The sequence below is a fragment of the Oryctolagus cuniculus genome, chromosome 10 (assembly GCF_051225735.1).
Source record: "Oryctolagus cuniculus isolate XC-2025 breed Fujian yellow rabbit chromosome 10, ASM5122573v1, whole genome shotgun sequence".
NCBI lineage: Eukaryota > Metazoa > Chordata > Mammalia > Lagomorpha > Leporidae > Oryctolagus > Oryctolagus cuniculus.
Genome location: NC_142876.1, coordinates 62,718,882 through 62,738,798, shown reverse-complemented (window position 1 = coordinate 62,738,798; position 19,917 = coordinate 62,718,882). Strand labels below are relative to the sequence as shown.

Here is a 19,917-nt window from a genome sequence, read left to right as displayed (position 1 = left end):
GATTAAACAAGAACCCCAATGTCGGGAACAAACAGTAACATGTGAAAAAGATATAAGTTTTAGTTAACAGACACTCAATGAATATGAAGAGTGTGACTGCCCATTCAAATGGGTACAAAAGCACAGGCCTGGATGCAGCAGTTTCTAGAACAACAGTGTTTTGCTGGGAAGACTGGTTGTGAGCATTGTAGGTCAGAGGCAATCTGAAGTGTAAGAGACGGTGAAAGATTGTGAAAGCAAGTCATAGAGGGAGGGGCCAAAGGGACAAGCCATGTTTAGCCTCAACAGAAGACACACCGAATATTTGCTATTAACCTTAAACAATTTGGAAGGCTTTCTTGTGAAATGACATTTACACATTTGGATGACTGCCATAGAAAGAAACAGAACCAAGCAGTTAAAAAAAAAGTGTGCTGAGACATATTTCATTCTCCACGTTGGACGTCTCATCACAGGGACTGCATTGACCATTGAGCAGTGGATAGAATAGTCTATGGCTGCATACCAGGTGAAAGGCATGTGTTTTTTAAAGCCACAGAGCTTGGGACCAGCATTATGGTGTGGCGGGTAAAGCAGCCATCTGGGATGCCAGCATCCCAAATGAATGCTAGGGTTACTCCACTTCCGATCCAGCTCCCTGCTAATGCACCTGGAAAAATCAGTGGAAGATGGCCCAAGTGTTTGGCTCCCTGATACCCACATAGGAGAAACAGGTGAAGCTCTTGCCTCCTGGCTTTGGACTGGCCCAGTCCTGGCTGTTGTGACCATCTAAGGAGTAAACTAGTGGATGGAAGAGCTCTCTGTCCCTGTCCCTCTATGTAACTCTGACTTTCAAATAAATAAATACTCTTTAAAAAAAAAGTCACCAAGATGCTGAAAAATGAGGAAGACTGAAAAATGGTAGCAAAGTAAAAGATACTAAAGGTACATGTCAATTAAATGTGATGTGTGGTCCTAAATTAGATTCTGACCCAGAAAGGAAAAAAATGCAGCAAATATTAGGAGTTATTGGTGATCTTTAAGCCCATTTTCAACATTGTTTATAATAACAGCTACTATTTATTGCATGCTTACTAAATGCGGAGCACCACAGATGTAGGCAGCTAATTCTTACTCCAGCCGTAGTAGCTAGGTACCTTATCCTTCTTTCACAAACAAAGAAAATGAACCTTAATGTGTCAATATGTACCTCCAGACAATTACACACTGAGGTTTTGGAGCCTGGAGCCGGTCCTATATCTGCTGGCTCAGAAGCCATGTAAGATCTGTTTCTATATTGTTTTTATTTTTTCTATTTTTGTTTATTTGAATTGGAAGGGGGTGGAGAGTGAGAGCTCTCCCATCCATAGGTTCACTCTTCCCATGCATCAAGTTCAGGGCAAAGCCAGGAGCCAGGCATTCAATCCAGGTCTCCCAGGTGGAATCCAATTACCTGGGCCATCACCCTTGCCTCCCCAGGTGTTCAGAAGCTAGAAGCTGGAGTCAGGAGCTGAAGCTGGGAATCAAATCCAGGCACTCCCAGGTGGGACATGGGCATTTAACTGCTAGGCTAAATGATCACCACTGCTTCTAGATTCCAGGAATAGCTTATCGTTTTTTGTTAGAACTTCGAGCTCTACATAGGGCTCCAGTGTCCACTGATTTCTTCCACTGCCAACAAACTCCAGTTTTCTCTTCCAATTCATTTTCATTCCTCTCCTCTTTGCTACCACATGCTTTCTTGTTCACCTGGGTCATTCAGCTCCTTCTCCAATACTTAGGAAAATAGTTTTCCCAAGGAAGACTTTCCATCACTTCAGTGCTGGCAACAGTGCCCCCAGAAAGAAACACATCTTGGTCCAGTTGCTGTGTGTGCCTTACCCGGCTGTCAGCCCCTCAGGTGCATATCCGATTTAATGATCACTACTGCCTTAGCCCCAGGCCACTCCCAGTTTTATCAGGTATTCTGGTTATTGAGTCAACTTGGTTTTAAACTTGAGCAAGACACACCTTCATTCTACTCATTGTTTCACCCAATTCAGGCCAAAGTGCAGTTCCCTAAGCAAGCACTTAACTTGGAGTACCGAAATCTCACAAGAAGGAATGTGTTGCCCCAGGCCTGCGTTACCCAAGTCTTCTGGAGTTTGAAGAAGCTGGAGGCCTACCTTGCCTCTTTGGAGAGCAATGCAGGTACATAAGCACTTGGCTGTAGGGGGAAAGAAAAGTTTGCTATTAATTTCCAAAGTGGACCCAAGATGATAAAGTCTCAAGAAATAAAATCTTTGCCTTACAATGCAAGGCAACAGTGCTATAAGTCAGCACTGTGAATTAGTCAGCAACAGTGGGCAGGGGGTGGCTTTGCCACTGGACTCAGCCAGCCGTCCCCAGATGCCCTTGTGAAGAGCCACCTCCTCTGACTGACTTTAGTAAAGCCTCTTCCCTCCGCCTCACCCCCCAGAGGAGTCCACAAAACACAGCCAGACGCCGGTTTGCATATGCACACTCCAGTCTCACTCAGCTGTGCCACTCCTGCACTCTCAAAACAGACATTTCCCTAATGAGCTATAAAATGTGCTATTTGGGCAGTTAATTTTGAAATGTTATTAAACTAATAGGGCACTTGGCCACTCACCTCTTTCGCACAGATACACCCAAGAGTCAGACTTTTCTGGCTGATTGGACGCCTTTCCGGATGTCTGCTTGGCATATTTTATAGCTTCTCTCCTCCAGAAGGCTTCACAGAGCAGTTTTCCAAAAAAGCACGGCTTCGGGAGCTACAGAGAGGCAGGGTGGAGGGAAGCCGGCTCCGGCATGCCCCGGGGGGCCGAGGGCAGAGCTGGAAGGGGAAAAGGAACACAACATTCCCGCTGTTTATTCCAAAGGCCCAGAAGTTGCACCAAGCGCAGGTCTCCCTCCTATGGGCACCCGCATGAGTTTTCGTGGCCCGGACTCTGAAGAATCCAGCAGGCACATGGCTGAAGGAAGCGCCAGGCCTTCAGGTCTGGAAACTGTGTGGGCACAGTCGGGGTGGCTTAGCTCGGGGCTGGAGCTCGAGGCTGCTCCACTGCTGCAGGTGCGAGAAGACCGCGCACTCCACGCTGCGCTGCACAGCAGTGCTCCATGTTGGGTGAAGCTTACACCAAACAACCCCCGAGCCACTTGCCAGCGCCAGCCCCAGACTCGGCGGCGGCGGCGCGAACTCTTCAGAGATGCCAAACCTTGAATACCAGCTAGAGAAAGCATTTACTGGGTCTCTGTAAGGCACGCGCAGGGGGCGTTTCTCATGACCCCTCTGTTTCCTCCGGGTCCTACGCACACAGAAGCGTGTGTCAGATTCTTGTCTGTCTACAAGTCCGGGGAGGCCCTGCAAGGAGACCCGCACTTCGCCAGCGCGCGGCTCAGAGGCGGGCGTAGGGCGGGGCCAAGCGCGGTCACCGCCCCCGGGCGCGGAGCTCAGCCAATGAGCGCACGCGGAGGGCGGGCCGGCGCGGGCTGAGCGGCGCGGGCTGTCACAGGCGCCCGACGCGCGCTGCAGGTGGCAACTTGGAGGTGCCACCGCCGCCGCTGCGGGAGGAGCCCGGGTCTGGCGGCCCCTTCCAGCCTCCGGGAGCCCTTTCCCGCCGCCGAGCCTGGGACCCGACCCGGGAGTACCGGAAGGAAAGCGCCACTGCGCAGGGACCTGTGAGCAGCTCTACCTCTCTCCGTCCTTGCGCTACTTTTTTCACCGAGCAAGGTTGTGCCTGGGGGCTGGGAACAGGATCCACGAGGAGCCCGACTGGAAGCCTCCAGCGACCCAGGTGAACGCCTTTCCTTCCCCAGTGCCCTGTCCTTCCGGGCAGACAGGCGCAGGCCGGGAGCCCCGGCTCGCCCCGTGGGCAGGGGCTGGGGCGCGGGCGCCTGCCCTTGGCTCGAGGTCGATGGGAGACAGCTAAGAAGGGGCGAGGCTGGCCCGCTGTGGGGGCTGCCTGCCTGGGTACTCCTGCAATTGGCAGGGACTCCCGGGTGGGCGCCCCACGGCTAGGGACTGGCAGAGAGGCGCTTTGAGGGGCCAGAGGGCTTGTGCGAAGGCTTCGGATGGCCGGGATCGCTCCGCTGGGCTCCGCGCAGGAGCCGCAGCGGAGCCGGGCGCGGCGCCTCTGCGAACCCCAGAGCCAGCGCGCCCAGCTGGGCGAGCGCACGAATCTCCCGTCCCTGCGAGCTAGAGGCGCTGGAGGACGTCATCCTTCTCCGCTCCGGCAACGCCTCCTCCGCCTCTCTCGCCTCCACCCCTCGGCGCCCGCCGCTTAGCCTATTCGGAGGTTCCTTGGTTTTCCCAACGCGCGCGCGGTGGCTGCTGCTGTCGCTCCCCTCCCCGCCCTCGTCGGAGTTGGAGCGCCCTGGGGTCCGGCTCCCCGGGCCCGGCCCCCTAGTTGTGCGCTGGCGTTGAGTGCAGCTGGCCAGTTCTCTACGCCGAGGGCGGGAGGTGAGCGCGGGCTCGCTCTCCAGTGCTCCGGTCTCGCTCCCCGCCCCGCACCCATCAGCTCGGACCATTTGCCCACAGAGAGGGGAATTTTAGAAGCCAGACCTCGTTCGCCCTAGGGGGATGGGAAAGCGTCCTAGGGAAGGTGCGAGCCTTGAGAGGAAGCCAGAACCTCCGCCTCCATCTCTGTTCCAGCCTCTGCCTTGAAGTGGACAGTGGCTCTGACCTCCGCTTTGCAGCTCGCGGCGTTGGGGGCGCTGGCGGCGGAGTGTGTGTCTGGTGTGTGTGTGTGTGTGTGTGTGTGCGCGCGCGCAATCCTTTGGGAGGCAGAGGCGCAGGAGCCCGCGCCCCGTGCCCCGCGGAGCCTCAAGGCCCCGCACCCCTGGCAGCCGGCGGCGCGCGGCTGCACCTCAGCAACTCTGCGCGACTGGCTTCTCTCCTCCAGCTCCAGCGCCTCGTTCCCTGCACCGAGGCGCGTCCCAAGCTGAAAATCGTCAGGCTAGGGGTGCGGGTGGGAGATCCAGGCATTCTCTAGGCGAATGAGGCTATTTTTCAAAATCCAGGGGAGCGCCCCTCACCAGGCATCCCATCTTCCCGCGGCTGGGCTGTAAGGTCCTTGGCTGGAGGCTGGCGGAGGCGAGCCCGCGCTCCGGAGAGGGCGTCCGTCAGCCGGGAAGTTGGGGGCTGCGGAGCCTCTAAACTCCCTGTGGCGCGTCCTGCGCGGAAGCGGGAGCTGCGGGCCGTCAGGGTGGCCCGGGGCTCTGGGCGCCGGAGCCGGGGGTGGCCGCCGAGCTGCGGGGGGGCGCGCTCAAGGCTCAGAGAGCCGGGGGGCTGCGGCCGGGGCGGGAGGGCGTGCCGGGGGCTGCGGCGTGCTCCGGGGCACCTGAGTTGCGCTGGAAGTTGAGATTCGGGCCGGCACGGCGGGGACCGCCCTCTCGCCGCGGCTGCGGCTGCAGAAGCAGCAGTCGCGGAGCGCGTTCGGCCGCCGCCTCGGCCCGCCCGCCGCGGCTTTCGCTTTTCCTTCTGCAGAAGTGGAGCCGCCGCCTGGGCTGGCGCTGGCCGGTTCCCTGAGCCAGGAAAGCCTGAGGCGCTGGCGGCAAAATCCTCCAAAAGACGTGGAAAAGAACAAACGCTGGCATCCAGCGGGTAGCGCAGGGGTGAGCAGGATCCTTGGGGCAAGGTGGGGCTCACCCAACCCATCCAAGAGGGCCTGCCCCGGCCTGTGGCGCTGTCCCGCGGGGACCTGCTGTTAGAATAGACTCCCTCCTCCCTCCCTCCTTCCGGCTGCCTACTCTCGGGTAATTCCCGCTGAAGTGCACTGGATTAAAGCTGGGCCGAAATCCACGAAATGAACGAAAGTAGAAACGACTGTAAATCCCAGATCTAATTGCGGTTTAAATCTAAATTCCATTTGATTGGAAACAGACTCTAATCTGGTAGAGCAGGAGCTGCGTGGGGACCCCTAGATAGCATTTCTCATGATGGTTACTGAAGATTTGCCCAAACCAGGCTGCAACTAGGCTGCCTACGGAGGGGGGGAGGGGAGGGATCGGGGTGGGGGAGAAGCGAGGAGGCTTGCCAGTGCACCTGCCTTTACCTGCAATTCACAACAGAGAAAGATTCAAGTTCAGATTGTTTCTGAAATGACCTTGGGGCCTCCGTGTTCACCTTCCCTTACTGGCTGTAGGCATTCCTCAGTTAGATCCATTACAGTTCCCACTTAGGTGGCACCAGGGTTTAAAGATCCTCTCTTATAACTTTAGTTTCCAAAGTCGACTTTCAAATTGAGTTCTTAGAACCTGTAGTAACCTTAGGAAAACATTCCCGGTACTGAGAAGCAGGGTTGCAAAATCAAAATTATATACCCAGCCCTTGGCCTCTCAATCCCAATAATGGAGATTCCTTCCTCCATTGAATGTGAGTTGTAGAGGGCAGGAGTCTGTCAACCTTTTATCCCACAAGTCTGGCACATGGTAGGTGTACTGGTGATAATAAAAAAAAAGGCCTGAAAATTTATTCAATAATTTATAGGATCAGTCTCTATTAAATTTAAAATATTAAACTAATTACAGTAGACATTCTGAGAAATAGTATGCATTGTTTAATAACATGTATTAACATGTATTTTTAAATGCATTAGGATTACTGAAATCACTTTACAATAAGAAGGCATTTGAAGTATTAGGGAATGTAGAAATAATAGCACAATGGAGTTTCATGGTTAATGTTCCCCTATAAATAGCCTTTGGTTGAATATCTCCAGAAATGGGAATCTCATTATTTTCAGAAATCTTTTTTAATGATGTATTTGTTTATTTTTATTTATGAGAGAGGGAGAGATAGGAGAGAGAGATCTTCCATCTGCAGGTTCATTCCCCCAAATGCCCACAACAGCCAGGGGTAGCCAGGCTGACACCAGGAGCCTGGAACTCAAGCTGAGTCTCCTGTATGGCACCCAAGTAGTTGAGCCATTACCTTCTGCCTTCCAGGGTGCACATTAGCAGGAAGCTGGAATTGAGAGCAGAGCCTGGACTCGAACCGTGGCATTTTGGTATGAGAGGTGGGCTTCTTAACTGCTGTACCAGAAGGCTGCCCCTATTTTCAAAAATCTTCTACTCTATTTTAGATAAATACACTCTTGAAATGCTAGGAACACAAGGATGAACATGGTGCAGTCTGCCCACGTGAAGCTCACGTTCTAGTTGGTGGACCAAAAAGGAAGGTCACATTATGATTTGGGTGCTGTTGTCCAGATGGGTGAGAAAGTCAAGGGCCCCAGCAAAATATTCCAGGCTTTGAGCAACAGCAGCAAGGGACCCTTCCCTAAGGATGGGTCCTGCGGTTTGGATTTGGGGAGAGAGTTCTGTAGGATTAAAGTCAGCCTGCATAATGATTCCTCCCTTCCAGTTCCATCTCCTACACACACACTGTTCTTATATTTCAGAGCAGTCTCTGTGACTCTCTGTTTCTTTTCGCCAAGCCAAAGAGCCACGGATTGTTCATACCACACCACAACCCCAGCTGCCCACTGTCCTCACAATATGCCGAAGACCGACATGCTTTCTCTGGGAAAACAAGAAGCCCAGACCCAAACAGGGCCCGATTTCTATAGGATTTTAACTGTGGTCAGGTTAACTGTGACTGGCTCATTAAAAAGATGCAGGAGTGGGTGAGTCATACTGTACTCTGGGCAGCTACTTCCTCATCTATAAGGGGAATAATCATTTTCACCTACCACACTGTGAGAATTAAGTTATGTCTCCTGGGTTATCGGAGAAACTGGGAAGGAAAGAATGAGACTTAGCACACGGGCACACAGAATTGTCTGATTCAGAACTGGTTAACTAGAATAGCAAGAAACACAATTACTAAGAAAATATGAGTTTCATGAATACTGCATGTTCTCACTCCTATGTAGAAGCTAAAAAAATTGATCTCATGGAAGTAGAGAGAATGGGGGTTACTGGAGGTTGGGAAGGCAAGAGAGAGAAGGGTTGGTTAATGGGTACAAAAATACTGTTTAGCTAGGAGGATTAAGTCCTAGTGTGCTATAGCAAGCGGGGATTCCATAGTTAACCACCCATTATTGTATATTTTACAATACCTAAAGGAGAGAATTTTGAATGTTTCCAACACAAAGGAATGATAAATATTTGAGGTAATGGATATGCTAGATACTTTGATTTGATCCTTGCATATTGTGTACATGTGTCAAAATATCACACTGTACCCATGAATATGTATAATTATTATGTCGATTGAAAAAATGAATACCATTTTAAAAAGAAAATCTGACTTTCAATGGAGAGCTTCTAAAGAGGTGAAGGATTTTAAAAGGAACTGAAGCCTGGCTTCACGATGAATATGGGGACTGTAGACAGCTTATTAGGAAGAGTTTATGATTGGTCACTCGCCGAGAAGGAGAAAACTGCTCGGTCAAAATCAAAGCAGCTACCACAATTGCCGAGGAGAAGAAAATGAGTTGTTTTGTTTCAATGCGAGTTGAGTGGCATGGGAGGATTTAATTCAGGAGGATTTGGTGTCGTGATGACATGTGCTGTGGAAAAGCAGGCTGATGGATGTCTGACGTGCCTCTGAGCTCGGAACCCAAAGCCAATGCAAGGGAGATATCCTGGTGGGACTGGGAAGAACTCAAGGCATGGGAGGGAAATGGACATTGTCTTGAAATCCCATAAATGTGTGAGTGAGCAGCTAAGTAGGTTAAAAGCAGTGGTGGGATGGCTCTGAATATAACTGGGACTGATTAGGACTTGATTCAGTCAAGTAGAATGAAGGCTGGACTTGGACAATAGATGCTGATGGACAAGGAACACCAGGTACTGCTTACACTGGGAACCCTGAATGAAAAGAGGGGAGAGCTACCATGTCTCAGTGTGGTGGGGAAACATGAGTGCATCAGACGCTCACAATATGACACTGAGGCACGGGATCCTCATCAGTATCATGGGGACAAGAAAGCTTTCTGGTGAGAAATCAATGGCATAATGCACAAGCCACCCAGCACTGGCCTGCCTTTGAGGCTAGCTGCCACGACAACAAGCTACTGGTTTGCTAGAACCAGGAGGGTAGGCTGGCTGGCTGAATTATTGCCAGATCGTTATCTTAACTCTTCAGCCTCTGTCAGAAGTCTGGTGCACATTCGCGGCTGTCTAGCGCACAGCCAGCACAAGCTGAAAAGCTGAATGTGTCTAACCTTTCACTCATCAGTTTCACACTTTCCTTCTTTTCCCCAGAAATACCAGGGTCATTAGTCACCCAGGTGGGAGACCTGACTGACACAGCAGCGGAGATGTCTGTCGGTGGGCATGTTTCCGTGACTCCCCTTGTCACTTCCCGTCTATTACATTGCCACCAGTCCTGCCCCAGGGCCTTGCCACTTCCTGCTTAGACTCTGGCAATGCTCCTCATTTATTGTCCTCCCAGCTTCTCTAACTTCTGCTTCCAGCTCAGTCCTTCCACGGAGCTGCTTTGATTCCATCACTCCCTGCTCCAAAACTCAGGCCACTCTATTCTCTAAAGGATGGGCTTTACCTCCTTGAAATTTGTTTTCAAACTGCTGTTGGCACTCCTGTATCTACAAGTTCAATGCCATCTCCCATGGCTCCCACAGGACATCCATTGCGTCCCTCACTGTTCCCATGCATCCCTTTATGTCTCATTTTCATGGTCTTTGCTCACTCCATTTTCTTCATTGGGAGTGTCCCCAGCTCCCTGTTTGAAGTCCAACCAGTTCTTTTAAAATTATTTCTTTATTTTCATTTTATTTGAAAAGCAATGAGCAGAGAGAGAGAGAGAGAGAGATCTCCCATTTGCTGGTTTACTCCTCAAATGCCTATCAACAGCCCAGTGGGCCAGACCATACTCTGGAGCCAGGAATTCAACCTGGGTCTCCCACATGGGTGGCAAGAGCCCAAGTACTTGAGCTAACACCAGCTGCCTCCTAGGGTGCACATCAGCAGGAAGCTGGAATTGGAGGCAGAAGCAGGACTCAAACCACAGCACTCCAATATGGGTGGCAGCTGTTTCAAGCAGGGTGGAAATCACTATGCCAAACACCCACCACCCCTCCCAGTTCTCCAAGGCCCAACTCAAACTTCTTCTGAAGTTTATCTCAACCCTTCTCAGAAGTTCTCTCCTCTTTCCTCCTGCAGCTCGGTGCTTTCTCCTCTCTTGGCCCTTACCACCTATCTATTCTTTAGCATGTTTTACTGATGGAGAGCTAGGACCCCATCTTATTCATCTTTGTGTTTACCACTAAGTGGTGCCCAGACCAAGGACCTGGTCACTGTTCAGTGAGTGAATGATTGGCCAGGGACATCTGAAAGGTTGTGAGAGAAAGGAAATGGAGGTTGTTACAAGCCTGCATCAAATGGGCATGAGGAGGGAGTAGCTAGCCCTTCAGCAGTCTTTCCAGGCAAAATGGAAAAACAGGCAATTATCGGAAAACTTCAAAACCCATCCCCTACTGCATTTGTCTAATTACATGGATAATTTAAGCTTTGGTAGCTGGAAGAATCTGTGAAATTATTAACATTCTTCATTGTAGAGATGAGGTTATAGTCACGTGACCCTGGCAGAGCTTTCAGAAACAGAATAGAATGGGGAGAGCCACGCTGATAGCGATTGGACTGAAAGAAAAGTGAAATTTCCTAGGCAAGATGCCCATACAGTGTTGAATGCGTTCAGAATTCTGGGAGAGAATTCTCGGTTTGGGGCTTAGTGGTTTGTCTGAGTTAGAAGCCCTTTTAGGAAGTTTTTATTCTGATTCCTATCATGGCTCCTTGATTTACAAAATAAATGCATGCATGTTTTCATTAGCATATCTTTCCTTGTTTTAATGTTTCTGCTCTAAATATGATTTTTATTCAAATTTTTAGAAAATGAGTGTTCTTATGATACCACACTCTTTTCTTTTATTTTTTTTTAAAGATTTTATATATTTATTCTAGAGGTAGAGCTGCAGACAGAGAGAGGGAGAGACAGAGAGAAAGGTCTTCCATCCACTGGTTCACTCCTCAGATGGCTGCAAGGGTCGGAGCTGCGCCAATCTGAAGCCAGGAGCCAGGAGCCTCCTCTGGGTCTCCCAATCAGGCGCAGGGGTCCAAGCACTTGGGCCATCCTCCACCACTTTCCCAGGCTGTAGCAGAGAGCTAGATTGGAAGAGGAGCAGACAGGACCTGTACCAGCACCCATATAGGATTCTAGTGCCCCAGGTGGAGGCTTAGCCCACTACAACACAGTGCCTGCTCCTCTTTTTTTTTTTTTTTTTTTTTTTTAAGATTTATTTATTTGAAAGGCAGAGTTACAGAGCGAGGGAGAGGCAGAGAACTGGTTCACTCCCCCGATGACCACAAGAGCCTGATCTGAAGCCAGGAGCCAGGAGCTTCTTCCATGTCTCCCATATGGGTGGAGGGGCCCAAGAACCTGGGCCATCTTAGGCTGCTTTCCCAGGCACATTATCAGAGAGCTGGATCAGAAGTGGAGTAGCCATGACATGAACCAGAGCCCACATGGGATGCCGGTATTGCAATTGGTAGATTAACCCACCATGACACAATACTGGTCCCCATACTCTCCTTAAGAATGAAAAGACAAAAACATTCCTGATGTGTATACTAAATATTTGATGTCAAGTGGAGAAAAAAAAAATCATGAAAGGATTGCCAGCTTTCATATTTCAACAACCGTAATGCTTCTATTCTTAAATATATAGGTCTTCAAAAAGTTCATGGAAAAGTGTATTATGCATGGATTTCAATAATTTTTGCAACAAAACAAACTTTTTAAAATATCTTTCCATGAACTTTTTGAATTACCTCCTTTGTACAAGCCTTCAAACTTGAGAGCATAAGTCCTGCTTCATCAAATAGTTGCAAATGGTCCATTGCTCGCTAGGAATGAGCACATAGTATAAAAACAAAAACAGCAGGGCATGATGAAGTCCTGAGGTTTTGAAGAGTTGGGATTTAGACACTTTCTTCCAATGTTAACATCATATATTCAAACTTTTAGAATATGAGAACTTGGATGGTCTAAGTGATAAAGACTGTTATACATTATATATATGGGGGGGAGAGAGAGAGATTTTGACCTATGGTATTTACAGAATTTACATAAATATATTACAACATGAAGAAGATGTTGGCTATGCACCCTGTGCAAATATTTGACCACAAGGGTGTGATGCCTATTATGATGTTGTTCCATACCTCGCTCATTTGCAAATTTGCTAAGCTTCTCTTTGCCTCAGCTTCCTAAGTGGCAAATGGAAAAATAGGATTCCCTGTGTCACACCTAGGATGAAAACAATGAAATGCATCATATGTGTGAATACACTTGCAGAGTGGGAAAGTGAGACCCTTGCAATATTTTAATGATTAGCCTGATAGTTATTTATTTTATTTTATGTTTTTAAGATTTACTTATTTATTTGCAAGTCAGAGTTACATAGAGAGAGAGAAAGAGAGGCAGAGAGAGAAGTCTTCCATCTGCTGGTTCACTCTTCAACTGGCCACAGGGCCAGAGCTGCGCTTATCCAAAGCCAGGAGCCAGGAGCTTCCTCTGGGTCTTTCCATGCAGGTGCAGGGGCCCAAGGACTTGAGCCATCTTCTACTGCCTTCACAGTACATAGCAGAGAGCTGGATCAGAAGTGGAGCAGCCGGGTCTTGAACTGATGCCCATATGGGATGCCGGCATTGAAGGTGGAGGTTTTACCCACTACGCCACATTGCTGGCCCCCTGATAGTTATTTTAAATATTTTTTAAAGATTTATTTGAAAGGCAGAGTTACAGAGAGGCAGAGGCAGAGAGAAAGGTCTTCCATCTGCTGGTTCATGCCCCAAATAGCTGCAATGGCCGGAATCCAAAGCTGGGAGCCAGGAGCTTCTTCCAGATCTCCCATACAGATTCAGAGGACCAAAGTATTGGGCTATCTTCACTGCTTTCCTAGGCCATAGCAGAGAGTTGGATCGGAAGTGGAGCAGCTGGGACTCGAAACGGTGCCCATTTGGGATGCAGGCACTACAGGCAACGGCTTTACCCACTACACCACAACATTGGCCCCTGATAGTTATTTTAAAAGTAATTTTCATTTATTATTTTATTTGAAAGCCAGACTTATACATATGGAGATGTAGACATGCAATCATCTAGTTCATTTCTCAAATGCTCACATGGCCAAGACTGATGGGGCTGAAGCTGGAATCCAAGAACTCAGTCTGGGTCTTCTGTGTGGGTGGTGGGACCCAAACAACTTGGGGCATCACTTGCTGCCTCCCAGGGTGCACATTAGCAGGAAACTGGAATCAGGAGTGGAGCTAAGACTTGAACCCTGTCATTCCGATATGGGATCATGCAGGTGTCCCAAGAAGTGTCTCAATCACTAGACCCAACATTGGCCCCAGTCTGCTCGTACTTTAAAAATCAGCATTATACCATACAGCTCTCTCCCTCTCTGTAATCTCTTCAGCATTAAAGTACAATCTGGAACATTCACAAGAACTAATTCAAATACAAGCAAATGTTTAATAGGAGACTCATCTTTACCTTTAAATTAAAAACTTATTTCTTTTCCCCAATAGTCACAAAATTCTGCAGAGCTAAATAATGAGACCGGGAGTCTGTGTGAGCAGACATCATTTTGATAAGCCAGAGGTCTGCTTTAAAGCCAGTTGCCACCACAGATTAAAATACATTTGCATTCCATCCAAAGTAGTGGTTTATTTGAATGCCCTTTTTAGATTGCATTGTGAATAAGATAATATACACAAAATGAGAATGTTTGAAAATATGCAGACTTGGAAGAGCAGAATAGACCTGATGATACAATAGAAAAAGAGCCTGATGGCCTTCCTGTTGCATTGTGTACCCACTGGGGTGCAGAGTAAGGCTAGAGTCATCCAGCTGCGTTTCCAGTAGCCGCAAGTACTAGCTGAGTGTCTGGGCATAAATCACCTATGTTTTTCTGAGTCTTGGATTCTTTGGCCAAGCTACTTTAGTAACACCTACCTAGCTGAGTTGTAAAAACTGGAAATAATACTTACAGAATGACTAGCACATGCTAAACACTCGAACAAGCATATCCATTTCCTGTGTCATATGATGTGTATTTTATTCACAGTTAATTCAGTATGCAAACTCACAGTTAAAATTTCAAGCTTTACTTTCAACAGGAGTATTCATATTTCAAGCTTTGGGTTCTTCTGTGTGTTTGCTTTTAGATAATTTTTAAAAATACACCTTAGCCCTAAGCATATTTAAATGTAGTTTGTCCTTTGCCACTTTTCAAGTTTTTTTTTTTTTTTTTAAATAGACAAAACAAAATGTGATTAGGAAGATAAACCTGATAATCCTACTGCAAAATGTTTTGGCCCTTCCAAATCAAATAGAAGTTATTATTTCATTGATTCACTCTCTCTACATCTGTATCATTCAAGTTGGAAAAGTAATAAATATCATAGATATTTAGCTCTGCTTACATGAACATAATAGGTGACAAATTTATTTTTACTCTTTTATCTTGACAACCTACATTTATCATTTAATTATCAAAATAATTAGGTAAAACTCCTCCTTCTTCATGTTTCCAAATGGACAAAGTCAATTTTTTTAAGGTTTATTTATCTGACAGACAGAGTTACAAAGAGAGGGAAAGGCAAAGAGAGAGAGAGAGAGAGGGAGGGAGGGAAGGAGGGAGGGAGAGAAAGAAAGACCGAAATGATCGAAACAGCCAGGGCTGAGCTAGGCCAAAGCCAAGAGCTAAGACCTCCCATGTGAATGCAAGGGCCCAAGCACTTGGGCCATCCTTTGCTGCTTTCCCTAGTGCATTAGTGGGGAACTGGATCAGCTGGGACTTGAACTGGCACCCATATGGGATGCTGGTGTTGCAGGCGGTAGCTTAACCCGTTGTGTTACAGCATCGGCCTTGATCTATTTCTTTTAAAGACCATTTTAAGGGGTTACCATTGTGGCATATCTGGTTAACCTGCTGCTGGCTGCACCTACATCCCATAGCAGCCAGTTTGAGTCACAGGTGCTCTGCTTCTAATCCAGTTTCCTGCTAATGTGCCTAGTAAAGCAGCAGAAGACTGCATGAGTACTTGGGTCCCTGGGACCCATGTGGGAGACCTGGATGGAGTTCCTGTTCCCTGGCTTTGGCCTGGCCCAGCACCAGCTATTATGGGTATTTGGGGTGATCCAGCAGGTAGCATCTCTCTTTCACTCTGCCTTTCAACTGAGTGAATATATAAATATTTTAAAAATAAAAAGATCACTTTAATTTAAAGTGGCTACAAATATAAGCCACGTTTCCCAGGCTACACCAGCTTAGTAACTATCATACAGGAGTCTTTCTTTGATGCTATCACTGCCTGCATGATGATAATTCTAACCATAGTTAGATTTCTCTCAGCTGGGTTTGAGAATCCCTGGGGATTTTTCCCCTGCTGGAAAAATCAAACCTTCTCTGTACCACTCTGCAACCTGCCATTTTCAATTGCTCCTATTCTGGCCACCTGAGTGACATCTAACATCAAAGATCCCAGTGGCACAAATGGATTCCACTAAACCCATTGGGAAAGAGGGACACACAGAGACAAAGACACAGAGAGTGACGAAGACACCTCTCTGCCACTGGTTCACTCCCCAGATGCCTGCAACAGCTGGGACTGCGGTGGAAGCTGGGAGCCAGGGACTCAATCCAGTTCTTTGAGATGGGTGACAAGGACACAATTACTTGAGCCATCTCCTCCTGCCTCCCAGGGTCTGCCTTAGTAGGAAACTGGAATCGAGGATGGGGCCAGGACTTGAGCCCAAGTACTCCAATTTGGGTTGTGGGTGTTCCAGTTGGAGTCTTACTGTACTAAATGCCAGCCCTGGTAGGATTTTATGCAGAAGAGTAGCCTGGTGAGGTTAGCTGTGGGAAGGCTGCTCTGACTGTGAGTGGAGAAACTTTGATGGTTCAAGGGAACAAAAAGTCCAAAAGCAGCAGGGGCACTACTGCACCCCTCACTGCATCCCACACAGACCTGGGGTCAAGTTTAAAACTTGATTCTCTGTTCTTTTGACCTTGTTCTTGCCTAGAAAATCCTTCACTTTTTCTCTAATATTGGAATTTTATTTTTAATTTGTAGATTTTATTTTTAAAAGGTCAGGTGGCTTATTTACTTTTGTTTCACAAAATTTGAATCCTGGGGTATATTATCGTGTTACAGCTTCATTTTGAATCCTGGGGTGTATTATCATGTTACAACTTCATCTACATTATGTTTATAAAGGATGAATAATTTGTGCTATTCTTAGCAATTCGCTTGCTTTGAAAAATGCATTATAGTTTAAAACAAATTAGGTAATGCAGTGGTGAGTAATGCTGCCTAAGTGTACATGTGACCCAGTTGCCAGGCCTTTTCATCGAGAGAAGAAGTATCATGATGTTTTGCTTTATGTTTGGTACTTTTAATATATGAATACATCCTTTTCTTGCAGGCTACTCCACACAGTATTTTTAGGGTAGCTTCGGTCTCTGTAGTATACAGTTACAAGATCACTTTGTCTATTTCAGGAAAAATAAGCAGTGATGTCATTTTCCAGATTGTGGGCTCATCATCACTTAATTTCCCTGGATGACAGTTTGTTCATCTTTGTGGTAGAGTTACAGCTGCTTCAGCTTTCAAATCTGCAGTCCCAAAGTATCATCACAGATTAAAAGCCTTTTGTTTTTTAAAAACTGATAACAGCATAAACTTCATGTTTTTTTTTTTAAAGATTTATTATTTATTTGAAAGGCAGAGTTACAGAGAGGCAGAGGCAGAGAGAGAGAGAGGTCTTCCATCCACTGGTTCACTCCCCAGTTGTCTACAACAGCCAGAGCTGGGCCGGTCCGAAGCCAGAAGTCAGGAGCTTCTTCTGGGTCTCTCACGTGGGTGCAGGGATCCAAGCACTTGGACCATCTTCTACTGCTTCCGCAGGCTACAGCAGAGAGCTAGATTGAAAGTGGAGCAGCTGGGACTCGAACCGGAGATCATATGGGATGCCAGCACTGCAGGCTTGGCTTTACCCGCTACACCATGGCATCTAGCCCTTCGTGATTGTTTTTACCGCTCAGTGTTGTTGAGACACAATTTTGATATGAGGAAATGAAACTATCACTTTGCACAGGTTCTGCTGTATAAGATAACGAATTCTGTAATTACAATATTGTTATATGTAATATAATAACATTACAACAAGCACAGAGAGCATAGTTTTTGGTCTCTGGATAATTGATCACAGTGACCCAAATGATGACAATCCATTGTTTTTGTGAGTTGGCCTCAGCACTTTCCAGTGTTGCCTGGAATCTCATTTTTATTATTATCTTCATCGCTCACTACTCATCATGGATATGCAAGAATTCTAACAGGTTCTGGATAATTTTTTTCAAAACATAGTGAGAGTCTTTATCTGGTTGGTTCCCATCAACATCAATTAGAATTGTTAAATACATGTCTGAGGTATAGCACATCTCTTAAAATATTTTCCTCTGGCCTCCAGTTAGTGTAAGGAAAAGGAGCGCTAGCTGTTCCTCCAGAGAAAGACAGAAGTCCACGGAGCCCTGCTGGAATGTGGCAAGTGGTACATTCCTGCCCGATTCTGACCATGAGCTGCTTATGTAATGCTTCAAGGAACAGCTGGCTGGCTTTCCGTGGAGGTGCAGTTAACTTACTGCCTGGAAATAAGTTGATTTGAGAAAAAGTTTCTGACCCATTACATTGTTGCACCAACCAAAAGTGTGATTTTAGCAAGACTAAGAAAAAGGGCTGGGAATAGGAAAAAAAAAAAAAAAAAACATAAAAAGGGAAAGAACCATTTCTTTCCATTAGACTTTCCCAGAGTGGATCTGGATGAAAGTGAGTGCAGTGTCTCAATGGAGCAAGTGGCATTGTGCTCACCGAACATTAATGAGTGAAATTAAATGTGCTCCTCCTCTTATGTCCACTGCCCCTAAACACAAATCTAGAATCCCCTCTCCACAGATTTTTATGGGGTTGTCCTTTTACACATAGTACATAATAGGTACTCAATAAATGCTTATCAGTACAGCATCTTGATTTAGCAAGGTGTTCCAGGATGGAGCATTCAGTTATTGTTATATTTCCAAAATTGTTCTAGTAGTTGAGTTAGCCAGAGTAGTATTTAAAAATCCTGTGTTTCCCGCATGGGAGACCAGGAAGGAGCACCTGGCTCCTGGCTTTGGATCAGCGCAGCGCCAGCCGTAGTGGCCATTTGGGGAGTGAACCAACAGAAGGAAGACCTTTCTCTCTATCTCTCTCTCTCACTGTCTATAACTCTACTTGTCAAATAAAAAATTAAAAAACAAAAACAAAAACCCTGTGTCTTCATTAAGTTCTCTGCACTTGGCAAACAGTTGAATTCTACCTTTAACAAACCATGCAGGTTATCTGTGAGCACCTGTGTTCTGCCAGGGCTGACACTGAGCTGTGTTCTGAACACATTATTTTCTTGATGACTGGGTGGTTTTGTTGCTATACAGGTGAGCTGAATTTGTCTACATGGGGTTGCTTGCTTGAGATTCATGGTGTAGCTCCTAGCCACATTTTGTTGACTTTCCTGTGTTCACAAGGATACACACTGAATTCAGGAATTTGTTTTTTGGCATTGACCCACTAAAGTATCAGTTTGCACAAGATATGAGAAACCCAGCTTCAAAGACGTGGGGAAGACAAGGTCAACGCCCTCCAAGTGCTTCCAAGGCTTTTATTTTTCCACTGTTCTCACACTGGGGAGCAACTTGGTTTCAGTTGAGTGTGCCCTTTAGACACAGGTTGGGTAATGTTGCTAGCACATTCTTCCCCCTCTTTAGCCTGTTTTGTTGTCTTCTTCTAAACTTTTTCCGTTTCTTCCATAAGAAGGGCAGGCATGTGTTATACTTGGGGAGATTTTGGTACTTCCTTTCTGAATATTTTTCAAAGCAGAAGACAAGCAGTGATCAAAGAGTGGTTTAATGCATGCTGTGCATTTTGTTTTTAAGAGCATGGAACCACTCTGACCTTTATCCTTTGGGGTGAAAAAGCCTGGAGCGATAACAGGCAGAGACCTACAGTCTGGATACCGCATTCCCCATCCTGGAGATGAGTTATTTTCCCAAGAGTGCATTTGTGAGTAGTTGCTCAGGATGTTCAATCCTTTGCCCTAAGAGAAGATGTGTACAATTATAGTTAGGTTCCCTGGCTAGCCCAGATAACTGTATTGAGTCTATGTTCTGAACGGCTTTGGGAACTGTTAGGATGGGCTCAGGAACTCAGGACTGGAAGCTGAGTGACACCTCCTCAGGTGGACAGCTTATGCTGGAAATCTTTGGGTGAGTACATGGGTGCCCAGTGGCTCCCGTCCTCAGTCTGCCGTCTGTCTTCTGAGGCCCACTTCCCTGGGCTCCTGTGTCTGCTTACTGTCGGAGTCACACTTGTGCCCAGGGTCAGGCTTCCTTACTTCCCAGAATGTACTCCTTTGCTCCAAATATATTACCTTCCCTGTTTCTCAAATAAAACTCCCTTTTTCTTACTTATGAATTAATTAAGTGAATTAATTACACTTGCAGGAAAGGTTGGTAACCCCACAATCTTCCATGCTATTTGCATAAAGACAGAATGCTTTGTAAGTCAAATCAAATATAGTTGTTCTGTTTACTTCAATTTGGTGCAGATTTAGCATCTTTTAGAAGCAAAATACTGGTGAGGCCATGGGAATATACATGTCAATAAGATATAATGCTGCGGCTCACTAGGCTAATCTTCCGCCTGCGGCACCAGCACCTAGGGTTCTAGTCCCGGCTGGGGCGCCGGATTCTGTCCTGGTTGCTCCTCTTCCAGTCCAGGCCTCTCTGCTGTGGCCCGGGAAGGCAGTGGAGGATGGCTCAAGTGCTTGGGCCCCTGTACCCGCATGGGAGACCAGGAGGAAGCTCC

The 19,917-nt window shown here is 47.1% G+C and overlaps 2 protein-coding genes across 12 annotated transcripts in view; one reads left to right on the top strand and one right to left on the bottom strand.

Moving 5' to 3' along the window:
• Positions 1-397: 397 nt before the first annotated feature.
• Positions 398-4,509, bottom strand: LOC138843956 (uncharacterized). The gene is made up of 3 exons (XM_089304911.1): positions 4,009-4,509; positions 2,612-3,670; positions 398-2,185 (listed from the first exon to the last, which is right to left on the bottom strand). Exons 1-2 carry the CDS (start codon positions 4,507-4,509, stop codon positions 2,975-2,977), a joined length of 1,197 nt encoding a protein of 398 aa, XP_089161037.1. The 3' UTR covers positions 398-2,185; positions 2,612-2,974.
• EPB41L3 (erythrocyte membrane protein band 4.1 like 3) overlaps positions 3,488-19,917 on the top strand; it is a 267,762-nt gene continuing 251,332 nt past the window's right edge. For 7 of the 11 annotated variants that reach the window (XM_089305306.1, XM_089305307.1, XM_089305309.1 and 4 more), the window contains exon 1: positions 3,491-3,776. The gene's annotated coding sequence lies outside the window, so the exon portion shown is untranslated. Of the gene's footprint in view, positions 3,777-19,917 lie in introns of all 11 variants that reach the window. The other 4 variants (XM_089305302.1, XM_070049950.2, XM_070049935.2 and 1 more) reach the window with 2 other exon arrangements.